At 39.2% G+C, this 18,631-nt stretch overlaps 1 protein-coding gene across 1 annotated transcript in view; it reads left to right on the top strand.

Moving 5' to 3' along the window:
- The first annotated feature begins 12,395 nt into the window (after positions 1–12,395).
- The window catches only part of PPP1R13B (protein phosphatase 1 regulatory subunit 13B), a 70,043-nt gene continuing 63,807 nt past the window's right edge, over positions 12,396–18,631 (top strand). The window contains exon 1 of the mRNA XM_074825218.1: positions 12,396–12,692. Within this exon, the coding sequence (XP_074681319.1) occupies positions 12,684–12,692 (9 nt within the window). The 5' untranslated portion in view covers positions 12,396–12,683. The remainder of the gene's footprint in view (positions 12,693–18,631) is intronic.

The following is an 18,631-nucleotide window of genomic DNA, read 5'->3' as shown; positions in this document are numbered from 1 at the left end:
ATAGCTAGTATTATTTTCTGGAGACTCTAGGAACCTACTCTATCTTAAAAAAAAAAAACAGTTTTCAGAACTGTACATGCTGAATTCTGTACCAAGGATACATAGTGTATAAAACCAAAATTGGACTTCATGTCATGTTTTGTTTAATTTTAGCCTAATCTGCTTTTGAGAAGATTAAGAGGCTTAGGTAATTTTAATGACTTAATGCTTAAGTACATCTTTTTAACTACTTCACTGAAACATCTTAAATCTTTCAGCTTGATTAAAATTTTGCTTTTCAATCTCTCTGACTACAGTATCTGGCCATAACTTAAATATTTTGTATTTGAGTACTGAGGAGCTTGATAACCTTACCTGCTGATGGCAAGCATTCCAAACAATGTGTTGCCTTTAATTTTTTCAAAATCTATACTTCTGGTTAAGCTTAATAGCTGTACCTACTGTAAGTAGAGTAATATTACCAGTCATATTTCTCTGAAAGCTTTTTTAAAAAAGGCAGGTATTGCATTACTCAATTTGAAATGGTGACATCTGTCTTTCATGCATTCTTGACATTTCTTCCACCTTCCAGAGTTTTCCTTGTTGTTGCATCTTCCTGTGATACCTTTTAGCTGGTTCTTTCATCACTTTCATTATCATTTTTGTATGGGTTTTTCAGTGTTTCCTCACTGCAGAAGAATGAGAAGTAGAAAGAACTCACTATTTCTTTCTTTACATAAAACCAAAAGCATCCAGAAGAAGGGAACAGAGAATAAAAACTAGAAGAAAATGGAGCTTCAAATGAACAGATATTAGGCCAGTGGTGATTACAGGGTGAGTCAGTGTTGTGGTATAGTTAATAAGTGGTTCAGATTTAAAATTTATGCCAGGTGAAGAGCTATACATGCATTTGTAATGCAAATTTATGATCAGTAGTTTATAGTTCCTAAGATACTACACATACTTCAAATGACCTGGTTTAGCAATTTTCAATTACAGAGCTAAGGAAAACAAGTAGGGAAAAAACATTAATCACTGCAGGATTTGCTTCACCTTAGCTAGAACCTAGTACACTGGGACAGAGCTACATCAGCATGCTGTCTGATCTCCTAGATGTTAATTGAAAACAAGAGGAGCTTCTGCTAACCTGCCCTTGGAGCACTGTTAACTGCACTTTTAGGTAAACTTAACCTACTAAAACTCTTAATGCTTCTTGATATCTGACTTGCTTGATTTTCTAGTAGGGAAAGAAACTACATATGGGCAGCTATGTCTCAGTTATGAAAACTACACTTTCTACTGAAATAATGCTATCTGTAGCAACTGGTTCTTCCATTAGTGCATCTGTTGGAAATTTCTGTGAAGGTTGCAGAATATTCCTTCCTGTTTCTGATTCTTACTTAACACACAAATCTCTATAAAAGGCAAGTAAAACTGGTATTTACGTTTAATAGATTTTTTTTATTTCTTGAGTAGGATACAGAAGGAAGAAATTAACTTTTAGTCAGTGGCTTGACTCCAAAGCGGAAATCAACACACCCATAATGTGTAACACCTGTAGTACTATATATACTTTCTGCTTCTCTATGCTGAAGCATACCAGGTAGTATAAGCAACAATAGAGGAAAGTTAGCTAAGGTGTTGTAAGTGCCATTTCTTATTTACAGTGAGGTGTGGAAGGAATAACCAGTTTTCTTTGCAGCAGTGGCATCTGGTGTGTAACCCTAGGTAGAGAAGCATTGCAAAGGAGTACCCTTGAAGGGAATACTTATTTTAGAGTATGTGCCTTTTTTCCTAATTTAGGGAAGGTGATTTCTAAAGCTAACTTAAAAAGGTTTTCATGTTCCAGGTAAGCGTCTATATAGACAAGCCTCAGCTCCTGAACAAACCCATTTTCTATGCAAATGACTAAGATCAGGACTTTAATCCATGGAGGTAATATACATCATGATTCATAATTAAACACTGGTGGGGGAAATGTTTACTGCTCATTGATGGATCACGCTGTCTCCATTTAGCTGCTGCCTCTTTATATTGCTGACATTTCTAAAACAAGAGAATTACATTTAAACTTTTGTAGTAAAATAGTTCAGCAACTGCATTTTTCATTTCCTGCCTGTGATAAGGCATAGGCAACAATAAAGAGTGACCGTTTACTACCTTTGCAATGTTAATGGAACAACAAACTCCTATACAAACTCCTATTCAGTTACTGCAGTGCCATCTTGACCAAGTTTTGCTGTGGCATTGGTAATTCTCTTTTCAAATCAATACAGAACAGGAAAGCTCTGCAATAGGGAGCTGTATGAATAATGACAATGCTAATGCAAGATGTGGTCTTCTGAGATTACTTCTATTATTTGCCTCTCCATGCTGGGCCAGGATTTCTCATTGTGGAGCTCTGAGATTCTAGAACATTTTCAACTGCTGTCCTACAATTAGAAATCTCAGAGTATCCCCTGTATGCTAATCAAGTATTATGGAATAGTCCAGGGGAGCAGCAAAATACAGTCAGGGCTAAGGAAACATTAGTCACAGGGCCCAACCTAGTTAACCTCCTTAATGGTTAACTTGGACAAAACCCCAAATGTGTATTCATGTTAATTGGGAGGATGAGTAAAGTTGCAGGAAATTATCTAAAGTATCTAAAACAGCTGAACTAGTCTCATTTATCTGAATCATGATAGCAAACCAGTTTGTGGTACAAATAGATCCTGATACAGAGCTGGTATGTACGTGTGTATTGTACTCAGTCCTCAAGGAAGGAAAACTATCAGGTGCTTGTTAGACACAGGTGATTATATGTGACATCACCACCAGATGGCTGAAATGAAACTGAGGAAATCAGTGTGTGAAATCTCTATTGTTTCATTCATGGAAATCTGTAAAGCTACTAGAAATGAAAGAATAGTAAGATGGAGATCCCCTGAGGCATTAAATATGTTGGTTAACAATTCGGTAAATGGAGGAACAAGAAGTGACAAGATAGTGCTTGAACAGCAAGTGCTTCATACTATAATTCCATGACCTTTAGCAACTAACACTTAGCAGCTAATATTCTCTTTAAGAATATAAAGCCATGTGACTCTGATTTGGTAATTTATGAAGAACTTGTAAACAAGAAATTCCTGTAGTCTACTTCACTGCTGCAGGCAAGCTACTTGGAAACAATTACTGTAACTCAGAATGAACTGACCACCACAAGAATGGAGTATTTGGAAGTTTTAATTAAATTCTGCTAAGGATACTATGATGTCTTTGATTGTGGTTTAACAATATGAGTACTCTGGCAGCTACACCAGCTTGTGGAGTTTCCACCCTTATACCACAGCGCCTTACTTTTCATAGTTGCGCTGATACAACTATCTGTAAATCTGATCAGGCAATTTTTCATAATTTTAGGGTTTTTTCCCCTCTAAAAAAACAAGCACTCGGGGTTTTTTTTGGTTTTATTGTGGGTCCATCTTCTGATCTCGTTTACAGCAAAGCTGCTTTGTAACTTGCCTTACAGCACACTAGCATGAGGTTTTTTGCAGAAAAGGGGCAGAAGAATCAGAATTTCTAGCATCCCATTCCCTCACCGGGCTTTCCTAAGTCACTGTGTCCCTTACAATAATTTAATGCAAGTTTCCTCCTCATACCCAGCTACGCCCATAATCAAAGTACTGTCTCTCCTGTAAGAACTATCATCAACACTCACAGGAATACAAAGAATGCAGAACTCCACCCTGTATACAAATCAGAAGTGTCAGCTTGTGCTTCAGCAAAAAGGCAGAACCTTGCTTCCTTCCTGTGACAGCACATTGCTTTCTCAAGTTTATAGTATCACTTAATTAATTGGGACAAACGAACAAACAAGTAGGGAACAGGGAGAACAACTGTACCACTATCCTAATGCTCAATACTTGCAGGAAGAATACTTTTAGTAATAAAGGATAAATTTGGTAGTGGTTCTTCAAGTCATATTGTCAGTTGTCAAATGAAAATGCACTTTTAATTACTATGAACTTCAGAAACCTAAAGTAACTTTTTTTAATTGACGTGACCTTTAACTGTTTTATATCTGTATCATAACAGTAACTTCAGCTATCTGCTGGAACAGACAATAGAGATTTCTTCAGAGCTAATGAAGTGTGTTTGCTAGGAAATGATAATAGGGATTATGTGGGTGGTAGAACTAACAGCCGTATACTGAATGAATCCCATCTGTGATGACTGCTTCTGCCTACACAGATTTTTCCTGCAGTATCAGTTGTAGTCTTCATTTCTTGTTTTAACCTGTTGTGTTTAGCATGCTTTTGATAATATTAAAAATTGCTGTAATTAATGGGGAATTTTTTAGGTATGAAGTAGAAACTATTGTGAGATACTTCATATGGAATTCTATATAAACAAGCAAAATGGCAACAACTAAACTTAATAGAGCCATAGTATTATGAGAGGAAAAAAAGAGGGATTAAGAAAATGGATTAGAATGTGAACAGGCATTTGATACTGGACAAGAATACATGGAAGGATACCCTTTTTTTCTGGGGTCTAACCAAAAGCTTTTCCACTATAATTAACTCCATTATTTATCTTGAGGATATATATATAGTAGTGTCAAGCTATACTTTTTTGCAGCACTATTATTGACTCTCTACTCTTGATGCTTCAGGTACACCTTTTAATTTAGTGTACTCGTACAGAAAAATAGCCTTATTTAAATTCTCTTATACCTGACATTACAGTTCTCTCCTTATACTCCTTAAGTTGTATTCCATGTACCATAGCACATACAGCTTGAAAATTGTTTTGAGCCCAGTTAGGACCTCAAGACACTTCTTTAAAATAATTAGCAAAAATTTAAAGCATTTCTTTCAGTAAGAATTGGAGTCATACCAGTTTTAACAAAGCATCTGACTCATTTCAGTAAACATAAATACTTTTCAGCATGCTTTGATTTAGTTAATTCTTTTGGAGTAACGCAACTGGAAAAGGAATCTTGCCAAAAATATCTTTACTTTCAAATTATGTATTCTTATTAATGCCAACTATCACACCTCTTTTTAAATTAAGGCTAGTAAGTGAAACATGTACTCAGGCCTGTCTAGGACAGAAACAGAAGCAAGAAAAAAAATTGTGTAGAACTTTCACATAGCAATTAGAAGAAAAAGAGAAAAGATTGAAGTTACTTTACCTTGTGCTGTAGCTTGTCCATTTATAGAACAGAAATACTGGTTTTGAATGTGAGACATAAGCAATAGACAAACCTTTAAAGTAGCATCTAATCATCCCCAAGCAAGTAGGTTATTATTGTGTATACTCCTCCATGATGAACACACTCCTTGCCAGTCTTTCAAATCTTCTGAGGTTCAGCTGCCTATTATATCTTCTTTGAATAAATCAACCTAAAATAGATTCTAAACACATACCAGTGATACATTTTCTGCTGTCACTATTTCTAGGGCTTTTCACGGAATCATTTTCAATAGGGCTCCACCAATGCCCTGTACAATTCATCTCCCTTTACTGCTGACATTCTTCTGTTTATGCCACTAAGAATTGCCATAAACCTTGTCGTAGGGTCACAACAATAAAAATAAAAATTATTCAGAAATATGTTTCTGGAAGATTACAAACCAAGGCACTCAGAGGCTAAATCAACTTGTCTCATTAATGTTCCCAGGACTAGAACACCATTACTTTACGTGGAAAAGGAATATTTATACAAATAGTTAGAAAGGATGAACCTTAAGCATCAGTAAGGCAGAAAAACTGGTTTTGTTTATCACATGGAAAAAACATCATTGCAAATGTCTTAGATTACATCTGCTGGTCAGATTACCGGAGTGCAGCTGCTCTTCTATAAAAATGCACTGTTAAAAAAGTGTCTGTGATGGAAAAACTCTGATTCGCAATAAATTGTATACACCTGTATAGAAGACAGCCAAGCTCTGACAATTTTTGGTGATCAAGAAGCCCCAGAAGTGGTCACTTAAGGTGCTGGTGTTTTTATATATACACGTGTGAGATACATAGAGAGGGCAGAAATGTTTTCTGTAGAGGTGTATCTTAAATCATAACCATATCCTGTTTCACAACTGTAATGGTGTTTTATTTAAACACCAATACTTCAATACTCTCTATGGTATTTTTGGAGGAAACCTACCTTGTGTATTCTGATCTGTAAAATCTGTGATGAATACACACCAAAAAAGGTAAAGAATATTCTTTCCAGTAGCGTGGTCTTAATAACGTAGTTAAATACTATGTAAAAACAGATTACTATTTTTTAAAAAAATTCACATTTAATTTGGTTTATAATTTTCTCCTACTATATGTGAGTATTCTTCTGCTCAGAGACATGTTTTTCTCTACAAGCCTCCTTTGCACATCCCCTTGCCTTGGTAACTGCTGAAAAACAGCATCCAGTATGTCCCAGACCAGTCAGCAGAGGACTTTCCTATCTCCCCTTCCAAGCTGCAATTCCTCAAGTTCAGCCATTACCAGCTACAAAAGCAGGAAGCATGAGCTCCATTATATTACACCCTCTGCATATTTTTTCATATTAGATCTACTTACCTCAAGTAAGCTAACCAAGGAAAAAATACTTGAGATCATGACACACATTTCAAATTAGGAATTTCTGGGTTTGAATATGGAAACAATACAAATTTAACATGAAAACAAACCTGCATCTGAGCCAGCAGTAAACATAAGAAAGCAGACTGTTTTCAGTTACAGTAAATAAAGTAGTTGCCCATCTTAAACAAGAAAGTGATGGTTAATAGAAAAGTTGATGATTAGCTGCCCACCATTTTTGCAGCATGGGGTAAAAACTAATCATGTCTCACAGAATAGTGCATTAGGCCTTTAGCTGAGAGAGGAAGTATTTGAAATCACTTCATACAGATATTGTTAAAAACACTTGAGTACTTGACTCACTGAATCATGGCTAAGATACCTGAGAACAATTTTAGACTTACAGTAACAAATGAAATGGCTGGACTCAATCTTAAAACATGACCCATCATTTTTCCCCTCAAACTTCAGCCAAGTGGTACACCCAAAACAAAGTGGCATATAAAGAAAGGAATAAAGAGTGACGTATTAACTTGTTCCTCATTCCCCTCGTTAATTAATGTTTCAACTAATAACCCATCATCTTAACTGGTCACAGATACTTACACACATCATGGGCATATTGTAAATTTAAGAAAAAAAGATTTTTGTAAAGAAAAACCCTGAGAGCCCAAATGGTTATAAGCCTAAAGGTACAAGCAGAGAGAACCTCTGCCAGGACATTTAAGTTTTTGTTTTCTTCACCCCTTCAAATATAGTTAATGGTTTCATCATTATAAATTACAACAGAGCAGATAAAGATTTTCCATCTGTAAAAACGACATGTAATCTGTTTTATACAGGTATATCTTCTGTAGCTACCACATAAAAAGTTAACAATACCTCTTAGTGTAAGAAATTTGTGAGAGTGTATAGCAACACATTCCCGATGTGGCCACAGCATTCTCCACTAAGTATGCTCTTTTGCATCATGTGTATTGGATTAAGCCTACAATTTATGTTATTGTTTAAAGAAATTGCATCTCTCATCCACCAAATGCAAGGCTGAAGCACATGAGGTATCAGACACTCAAATCCCCAGGAAGTGCACACAGCTATGCTACATACAGATCATATAGCTTCACTCCTGCTTTAATTATTACACTCCTTTTCAGAATGATGCACTGAGTAGATTATGCTATGGAAACTTTAGAACATTAGTCATCTAGTCCAGCATACATTACTTTAGAATATTACAAGGTAGTGAGGAAAAAGTATCTTTCTCCTGTTCACGTGTCTCAAATACTGTATACAAAACAGACATCAAAGTGTTTCCTTTATATTATTATTTATAGTTTATCTCTGAACAGGTCTGGTGGGGTTTAAAATGCATTGGCTGTATATGAATTCAAACATGGCAGCATATGACTATTGTTCAGTATGAATTCCTTATTGTTGCAGCCTTAGGAAGTCAGCTTGATTCTGGAATGAGAGGTTACTTAAGGCCACAGTAACAAATTAAAATACTTTTCCTTTAAATATACACACTATTTCACTAAAGATTTTAGGCTTCCTGCTGTGAAACTCTCCTTGAAATACTGAAGTCTTTTTGTCTGTATCATCTGTTACACAGCACTGCACCTGCACAGTAACTGCCTGGCAAGTCAGAAGTACTTTGTGACTCAACTTCTAAAATTGCTTACTTACTCATGACCAGTTCCTCCTGCATTACAGCAAATGCAAAATGTAATTTTTGAGAGGAGACTTGTATTCTGTAATAAAGTAATCCACTCATTCATTTAGACAGGATACATTTTTTTTTGGTAACACACATACACAAAAAAAACCAACACTCATACTCACTTTTTAGAGATTTTATTCTGCCAGTTGTGAGGAAACCCATCCTAACTGTCGCCATCCAAAAGTCTGCTCTTTAATCTGAGCTAGTCATCCAGGCTCCATCTTAAACCAATAGAGAGATAGGCACCTTCAAAGACCAAGAGATTTAGATAGTGGGATGAGTATCTCAGCAAGGAATGAATTGCCTGCAGAACTGCCTCTCTCCTCCCCCCAATTCCAATTTATCTGTAGAAAGAGTTTAGATGACTGACTGAGACTACGTGTCTAACTTCTAGATTACTAAAGTTGGATAAGATAGATCCCACCCTAAATGTTTGACCTCTGAGACTGTTTCTGGATATAAACAGGAGTACCTGTTAGTTAAAATAATACCCCATGAAAAGAAAAAGTGTTAAATTAATTAAAAATAAACACTTACTTTCCTGTGACATCTCCAAAGCCTGAAAACATTTTCCTATGCTCCAGAAAAGCATCTTAACAGTTAATACAAAACTGAAGAAAACTTGTATTTGAGAAAGTAGGAAAGCTCATTTTCCTCCTTTTGTCTATGCATAAAGAAGTAGGAGAGATTCAGACCTGGTAGTTTTAAAAACTTTGAAAAACATCTACATATTAAAATCTTGCTAGAAGATACTTAAGTAGACATTGGAACTTTATCAGGAGTGTTTCTGAAAATCTCATTAGTCTTCCACCTCTATCTTTGAGAATCTCTGCTTGTCCTAAAAATAACGTTTTGCATGATCAAGTAAGAGGCCTGCCAATTTCTCAGCTGCAGTTAATATCCCTTTTTTTAAATAAATCTAGGTTAAATACAAAACATATTTTGGTTTTTTTTTTCCTCTATGTGCCCATGAATTTTAAGTATTTCATCAAAACACTAAAATGATAGTTTATACATTTCAAATTTCAATTTTTAGCTAAACACGAGCTCAGCACAAATCTCAAAAACTATCCATACCATAACTAATAAACAGTAATTATTTTTTATGTTGTAAGTTGAATAAATGTCTGTTAAGCTACAGTGACTTCAATTTGTGAAGTTAAATAGTATTGCTGTTTTTTTTAAGAACCAAGAGGAACATAAAAAGTATTGAACATTCTAATACTTATACCAACAAGTAAGTACACCCTTTCCTTTAGAAAAAGGCCAACAAAATTAGAGCACCTCTCACAGAGACAATGTATTTGGAAGAAAGTAATTTGGGTTGTGTATCTCTGGCTTTATCTGCTTCCATAACCAAATTCTCTTACCTTATCTTCTTAGGCATTCCCCAAATCATGACTGCTTTCACACAACCTCACTTAGATAAGACAGGCAACTAACTTGTAAGTATCACTGGCCCCTTTGGCCAAGCAACATAATTTCTACAAAGCTGGACCAGTCATTTGGTTTGGAAATGCATAGGCAACGGGGAAAAAAATTTCTACATTATTACAAGTGACCATTCTGCTCACAGTAAACAGAACATTTATAGTTATAAGTTGGAATCAGAGGATTTTATAGTGACTGTTCTGTCCCTTGACTGCTAAAAGAATGGTTCCCAAAAAGATTCTTCTGTGGGATAGAAGATGCTAATTAATTTATTACACTGCAGGTTGAGTTTTAAGTCTTATGTTTTGTAAATACTGGGGTTTTTTTCTTTGGGAAATCTTTTTTTTCTATGGGAAAATGAAGGTGGGAAGGGATGAGGCAAGTGGTTTTTTTCAAGGGAAGCAGAAATAGGAGTAGGAACAGACTTACATATAAAGTACGTACTCTACCTTTGGAAGATATTTCCTCTTGGACCACAGTATCCAGTCTGCCTGGTTGCTGCATTGGCTGAACCTGCATCTGCCAAAAGCAACACAAGGTCGACAAACTTTTATATTAGAGGCCATTATTCCAACAGAGGCATTGCACAGAGGAGTGCCTTCCTTCCCAGTAGCAACTATCTACACTATGTTCTCCCACTTTTCCTTTTGTCAGCATTCCTGCTGTTGCAATGGAAAAGTAACAGGTAATATTTATAGTATTTTAGTTTTTACTATTAATCACTGAAAACAGAGAAGGCAGCTATAAGGTGTACCTGCAAAGAAATGTTAGACTATCATTTAAGATCACTGGCAAAAAAAAATGTAACCTGGTTAATGGGAGACTGTAATTTTCAAAGAACAAGCATGACAAAAGGTGCACAATTTGCTTGTTAAAATTTTACCACAAATAGTAAGAGGACGAGTAAATTTCTATTCACTTCTTTTGTTCACTAAAGTTCAGTATGAATTTGATGATGACAAATTCCTTTTTTTTGAAGATACGTAACTATGAGCACGTTACAGCATTTCATTTCAGATCAGCCTAGTTGCAGGGTTAAGACTATTATTCTGAGTAGATCTTGGAGTTCTCTACTGGGTCTGAAGTAGTCTTACCTATTTCCAAAGCTGTGTGTGTGAGGTAGAATCACAGTTCACAAGAAACCGAGTATAAGTGTTATTGTCAGCAAGTAGCACTCCAAATAGTACTTGCAAAATAATTTTAAACTGACAATTATCTTATGATGCTAATAGATTTTTCCTGTAGGACCAATTTATTGAAAGAAGCAGCTTTGACCAGTATCACAAAGCTGACACCAGAGCCTGCAAATACACTGACAATGATATGCAATGAAATCTTAGGCATGTATATATTAATTTACACAATTACCTGTTATAGAATCTTGCATTAATGGGTTACATTTAACATGTAAGTTGGTATTTGAGATTAATATGCTATTATCACTTACCCTCAAAGATTTACACTAACAGTATCTAAGCTCCTCTCCAAAACTTGCAAAGTTACTTTTTTTTTACTCCTAGCTGAGATCAGTCATTCTACAAATAAAGTAACGAAGTAACGAAGACTGGAACCCAGCTATTTCCAGACACAGTTGAAGCACTGGGTAGGTCCATGTATTTTGTAGATTAGGATTTAAGACTCACAGCAATATGAAATTTGTCTACATTGCATGTGTTGCAGCAGTAACATATGGCGATGTTTTGACTTATAGTTGAGCTTGACTTCTTCCAAGCTGTTAACTTTCATCTTGCTGTTGTAGCTCTACAGAATGAGACACCAGAACACGAAGAAACCAAACCTTCCTTTCAAACACCAGACCGAATCTCATAGACTCTGGCATCAGGGTCCTGGCAGAAAGACCTTCTCTCCTAATACTAAGCGGAGTTTTGTGTATCAGACAGATTTCACAAGTAACGCGCAGGTGAAGGGACGGTAAAACGAGGGTGACGCCAGACATGATGTTATTCTTGCCCCAAAACCAGCGCTGCACCGAGGCGTGTTTCGGGAGACCACGCCAAGCTGTGGGAAGGGCCCTCCCCTGCGCACCGCCGGCCTCACCTCCCGGGCCGGGGCTTCCCGCGGGAGACCAACAACCCCCGTGTCACCTCCCGGCCCCCACCCGCCAGGTCCCCGCACGCCCGGCGGGTCGCCCCTCGCTCCCCCGCGCCCCAGCGCGCAGCTACAGCGACCGCGCTCCCGCGCAGCGGCGGAACCGGGCCGAGCCGGGCCGAGCCGCCTCTGCCCGCCCTGCGTTCCGGGGGCAGAAAGCGCCCGGGGCCGCTACCGTTTCCTCCGCGCCGGGGCCCGCGGGCAAGCGGCCCGGGGCAGCCTGCCCAGAGGCCACAGCGCCCGCCGGGGGCCCAGCCCGGCCCAGGGCAGCGCAACACTGGGAGGACGAGGAGGAGGAAAATGGGCGCGGAGCGGGGCCGCGAGAAAAACCAGCGAGACGGGGCCCACGCGAACCACGGAACTGGGGACAGGGGAGCGGGGGGCGAGGCGGCCGCGGCCCCGCACCGCGGTCACGTGCAGCGCCGAGGCGCGCCCCCGCGCAGCCCCGCCCCCCTCCCCGTGCGGGCCGTGCGCGCGCCCCGCACCGCCCCCGGTTCTTCCCGCCTCGGCCAATGAGGCGGCGGCGGTGGTTAACCCCTGGCTGCGCGGCGCGGCGCGGGCGGAGCGGAGCAGGAAGCGCCGAGGGAAGGAGGCCGGGAAGGCTGGGCGGGCTGGGAGGCCGCCGTCGCGCTGAGGAGGAGGAGAAGGAAGAGGAGGAGGAGGAGGAGGAGGAGGAGGGGGACGGCTGGGAGCCCGGCCGCCGCTGCCGTCGCCTCTTCCTTCCGCCCGCTGTGGGGAGCGAGGCGCGCGGGAGGCACCTGTCACAGACGCCAGGGCGAGCGCGGCGTCCTCCCCGGTGAGAGGCGGCGGCGGCGGCAGGAGAGGCCCGGCACGGCGCGGCGGCAGCCTCGGCGGGGCTGGCTGGGGGACGGCTGCGGAGATGATGCCGGTGAGTGGAAAGGGGTTGAGTTCGCGGCGTCGCCTTCCCGGCCCGGCGCCGCTCTGCCGGGCGGTGGGACGCCTTGCCTTTTCCTGCGGGGCTGACGGCGGCGGATGGAGTGCGCGGCGCCGCCGTCATCCCCACCCGTGCCCCTGCCAGCCGGGGCAGAGGGCGACGGTGCTTGCGGAGACGCCGTCGGGCTCCGCGCCGGGGGTGGGGCTGCCGGTCCCCACCGTCCCTGGCTTCCCGGGGGGCACACGGTCTCCTGCCGCTGCCCTCCTCAGCGCGGGGCTGCCGTCCCCCTCCGGCCGTGACAGGTCGAGGGCCGCGTCCCGCCGGGCTTTGCCCTCGCCTCCGCCTGACGGGGCTCCTTCCCCGGCCCCCGGCGCCCTCTCGCGCCCGCGGCAGTTTCGGCGGGGGGCAGCGGACAGCGCGGGTTTCACCGCCGTCCGGGTATCGGCCGGCGAGGCCCGGTGTGGTGCGTGGGGGGGGGTTTCTGTGGTTGCGTGAGTGGGTGTGCGGGGTGTGTGTGTGTTTGTTTGTTTGTTTGGGTTTTTCCCTGCCAAGCGCGGATTTTTCGTCGCCCGGGTGTGGGGAAGGGTTAAGCAGTCCCGGGGCAGGCGGCTCCGGCCCTTCGGCCGGTTGTGGGGCGAGTGCAGGCGGCAGCTTCATTCCGGCCTCGCCACCTCTGAGGGGAAGGCGGTCTGGTCTCCCTCCTCGGTTTCTGCCACCTCTTTTGTGCAACCGTCGCTTATTTATCGAAGATAAAACCTTTCATTTCCCTGCAAACAACCTTGATTGTCTTCTGTGACAGAATCTCTCTCCGTTTCCTTCCCCGCTCTTTCCCTCCCCCTTTCTCTGGGGGCTGATGCAGTGGTCAGAAGAGAGTTGTTCTTGATGACTGTTCGTTTTATGACAGGATCCTCCGAGACTGAGTAATAAACAATTACATTCTTTTTGTTCATGTCTTTTGAACTCTATTTGATCTCAAATGTGGGTTTATGAGATGCTCCATATAGGGGAGTATCTCCCATGTTTTCTCTAATTCCTGTAGAAATGAGCTTTTTATTTACGGTTCCTTTGCAGTGTTTGCAACCGAAGCGCTGCAGCAGAATGCTTCTTGGAGAGAATATTAAAGACATCTTTTACACAATTTTATTGCTCTAACTTTGTTTCATGACTGACAGGAGGAAATAAATAGATCAAACTAGATGTAAAATTTCAGAATGAAGAGTACAGGTAGCGTTTAAAAACCAGGTATTGTAACAAGCTTTTTAACATGATGTGCTCTTTAACTTCCAACTGCTAGGTACCAAAATGTTCTGTTGATACTGTATAAGAATTTCACTGTACTAGGCATACTAGAAACCAGCAACAGAGTTCACTGAGTTACAGACTTACTCCATAAACATACGGATGTTAGCTTGTAAAAACAAAACCAAGGTGACTGTCCGCTTTTTCAGCTTCCGTCGCAACATAGGTTATGCTTTACATTCATGAAATTCTTATTGAAAACCCAGTATGCCAATGACAGGCTAAGTCAGAACAAATGTATTTACTTCCCATTACTAACCCACATGTGGGTTTCAGGCTAATGTCATAACTTCCGTAGTGCAGTGATTGACTTTTTATAAAAATGGGGTTTTTACCTATTTGAATGTTTCTGCCAGTGTGTTACCTTCATGCTTGTTTAAATGTAGCAGTTGTTTGTGCTTATTGGAAGGTGTTACAAGATTCAGAGTTTTTATTACGTTTTTGAAACACACTTCAAAGCATTTTTAATACTGATGGCTGAATTTTAATAAAAAGAAATTATCTTGCTACAGTGGTAGTAATGCTGCAGCTTAGAGTTTACTGAGTCTGAATCCTAAATTAATAAATATTTTACTTTTCTGAAGAGCTTTTAGATGCTGTTATGGACAGTCTAACATAAGGTACTCAGAAATACATATATTTAAATGGACACTGTGACAGTGCCTTTAGTCTTCTGGTTTCTCATTCCAGCTATTTTATTTCTGGACTGTAAGGATGAAAAAAAAGACCCCATTTACTGGAATAATCAACATATAATATCAAAAAAATGTGAACATATGGTTGTCGAACAGGACCAAATGTTTTGGGTTTTTTACTTGTGATTTTGTATTCTGAAAAGGGAAAAGCTAGTGATCTAACTTGTTATTTGATGGAATTCCTTGAATTCATATTCATAGAAGCTTTTTTCCTCCCTGATCCTGTTTTGTTTTGTTTTTATAATTAACAAAATATATAATGGCGAGAGGAGACACTTTAATACTACTAGACTTGAACTGTTCTAACAAGTGGGTATCACTACAGTTTTGTGTCAACAAATTAGAAAGTTTGATAACATTTCATTTTAGTTTCTTATGACTTGTATTTATTGGACTTGATGTAATTGATTGAAGCCATTTTTGGATTGGTAATTTTTTTACATTCTGTACAACCATTTTTAAGAATGAAGTTATATCTGAAGCATAGAAAATGGAATGATCTGTCTTCCTCTTTTCCTGTGTTTTGCCAGTGGTGTTCCCCCCCCCAGGGAACAGGGTTACTTTGGAGAGGTTTTTATCCATTACCATTTCTTTTGTGATCTCCCTCTCTGTTCTTCAGCATCCTTTCCATAAAAGTTTATATTGCTTATTCTACTTTGTTTTTGAAAAATATAGAAATAACTATATTCTTGGTCCTGAACACAGTTGGGCTTTTGGAAATAATAATGATGTGGACTGCACTTTTCTCACCCATTGTTTTTTGCTTTGCTGACAAGGCACATCCATCATAAACTCTTTCATTGCCTTCAGGACATAAGGGCTATGTGTATGATGAGCTTATGATGCTACACTGAATATCACCTCTACTAAGGAACTTATAAGTATGCCTTGAATATAGTGATGGTTTTTTTCAGTGAAAAAAAAGGTTAGTGTTTATTGCATTCTTAGCATAAAACATGCAAAGCCAGAACTATGTGATAACCTTTCAAACATGAAATATTTTGGGTTAAAACAGTCACAGTTATATTTTTTTGCAAAAATATTGTGGATGTTGCTCCTCTTTCAGCCACATAATCCACCTGTTTGGAGGAGCCTAATTATCTTTTTTTTTTTCTCCGTTTTTTAAAAATTTTGTCCTGCCCCAGTAGGGTTTTTTTGGTGAGACTTCAGATTTTGTTTTTGGAAGAGTCTTGGAAATTTTTACTCATAGAATGCAATTAATGCTTTTTCTTCTTGGATGGTTCCAAAATTGTCTCTGCTGACAAATATTAGCCATATTCCTCAGACAGCAGAGTGCAGACAAGAAAAGCCACTTATGAGGAGCACTGTTTTCCTACTTAAGAAGAGAAACAGTGGAAGAAGGAACTGCTACAGTTGAGAAGTATATAACACTTCCTATTTTTTACCTAAATTTTGAGTATCATTCTTTTACAGCATGTGTGAGGTAACAGATCATGCCAAAGGCGTAGTGCTATGCAGAGTCTGTACACTATCAGTAAAGTGGTAAGAGAGGTGATGGTGGATGCTGTGTAAGAAATTGTGATGGACTGAATCTCTTAGGAGAAGTAGTTAGTATTGCATATTCTCCTAGCACATATTGGTGCAGAGCTTTTCTGGTTTTGCCTTTAACTTGATTGGGAGAAATTAATATAATTGAGGTTGCAGCCAGCATTCACATTTTTGAGCACATCTAGGAGGAACCTTGCGGGACTTTGTGCGAGGCTTAGAGTCAAAGACTTGTTGGATGCATCTGTTTTTATGTGTAGGATCTGGTCATTGTGCTTGTTGTTTTAATAGAAGTGAGAGTGAAAAGTTTGGAGAGTGTTTATTGATTATTTTTTTTTTTTGTCTAGTTAATTTTGTATTTTGTGTGATGCTGCAATTCTTCTCCAAAGATGACCATGACTGATGCATATTTTATGTTAGACTAGACAATACACAAGTGGATCTCGAGTATTACAGTGTGCATTAATATCTTAATTGCTACATGTGTTCCTGACCTATTGAAGACAGATAACGTGATTGATAAAACACAAAGCAAAGATAGGTATCTGCAGTAGTTATTTTTGAATTAAGCTATCTGCCAGGTGAATTAAGGAAAAGAGTTTTTTTGTTGGGTTTACCTTTCCTAAAAAGTCCAAAGTGGGCACTGCTTATTCCTAATTTAAAACCAAAAGATTTTCAAATCAGTGTACACTGTTCTCTTCCCTTAAGTCTAAAGGAAGACGTGTCACTTTAATACACTTAAATCAATGTTAGGAATTTTCAGTGATGTTGAGATAAAATATATTGCAGTTAATTCAGAGCTGTATGGTTATCAGCAATACTGATATCATCCTTGTTTGCTGAATAAATCTGAACTGACTGTAGAGAATAATTTGCAAGTTTATCAGCCATTATTAATGGAGTTATTTATTGCAACAAAGCTTAAAGGCCATTTTGTGGTTTTTTGGATCATGTCACTATTTTTTAGGATGACAGAATATGGCCTATTCTGTGGTAAAAATAAGTTCTTCAGCTTCACCATGTCAACAAAAAGTACTATTCATAGGCTACTCTGATAACAGAATATTTAAATATATTTAATAGATACATGTGGATTTTAATGAAACGTATCAGAAAATTTTGAGGGAAAGGATATTAGTTTCTCTTCATATATTAATATAGATGAGATTGTTGCCCGTTGCAGACTTAAGAGAGAATAGGTATTTGACAACAAAATTCCATTCCACCTGATGGAGTTATGTTAGGCTAACAAATTCAAGTCTGATGTGAAATATATTGTAAAAAAAAAAAAAGTATTATTTTATTTATATTAAGATCGCATACAGCTGTGGAACAGCCCCCATTATGCAAAGAGTTGTCCATGCATAAAGATAGTGCCTTTTTTGAAGTATTTGTAGTCTAATGCTTGGTATTAAAGTGAAAGCTCACATTTGTTATCTTTTTAAACATTCAGGGGTTTTTAGATCTAATTATTTTGTCCTTATGAGCTGGACACATCTTCAAACCTCTATTCTCAACAATTATTTTTTATTTTTGAAGAAGCAAATTATTGGCTAATTGGGGGGTGGGGGTAGGGTGCCTTGCTCCCTTTCCACCATGACTCACTGTTTGAATTTACAAGTCTTATGTGTTTGTCTAAATTAAAAGCTTAGTATTACCATACATTAATTACTAGCACAGGATAGCTCAAAATACTTCAACTCTAACTGAATATGCTAGCCTGGGATATAGGAGATTCATTCCTGGGCTTGTGTTAGACCCCAAGAAAGTGAGATAATTTTTTTTATTAAATTGGAAAATGATATTATTGGGTGATTTCAAATGTCTTTAAAATATTTCTTCACTTATGAACAGCTTTTCTGCCAGTCTTGAATCCTTTGTCTCACTGATTCTTAAATTATAAGACTTTGAAGTAAATAAATATTGCAAAATAGTAATTTTAACACTTCAGGTTGGTACATTTTTCTGGTAGTTTGGAAATCTGCCGTTAGAATCAATTAAACTTAGAAGCATGTAATAATCTCTAATGTATTAGACAATATATCCATAGAATGTACTCAGTGTTTTGAGCTTCTGAAAGCATTTTTTTTATGACAATAATAGAATTATATTGTGCAATAATAGATACCATCCTTCAGAAGTAGATTTGTGCATCAAAAGCAACAATGCTACCAGGAGGACAAAGCATAAATTCTATAATAACTCTAAGGGCAAGCAAGAATATGAACTGCTTAGTGGAGAATTGTTTTGAACATCAATTTTCAGTCACTTTACCTATATTTTAGGTCACTTCATTTTCTTAAATCTTACTTAGAAACAAGTACGTGTAATCTTGCTTTATTGTAGAGTGCAGGTTTATCACTGTGGTGCAGTAGGATGTTGGAGCAACTGAATTCCTTTCAGGGCTGAGGTTTCACAATAGAGATGAGCTGG

The sequence above is a fragment of the Strix aluco genome, chromosome 4, assembly GCF_031877795.1.
Source record: "Strix aluco isolate bStrAlu1 chromosome 4, bStrAlu1.hap1, whole genome shotgun sequence".
Lineage (NCBI taxonomy): Eukaryota > Metazoa > Chordata > Aves > Strigiformes > Strigidae > Strix > Strix aluco.
The sequence above is the reverse complement of the archived record's forward strand: the minus strand, read 5'-3'. Positions and strand labels throughout refer to the sequence as shown.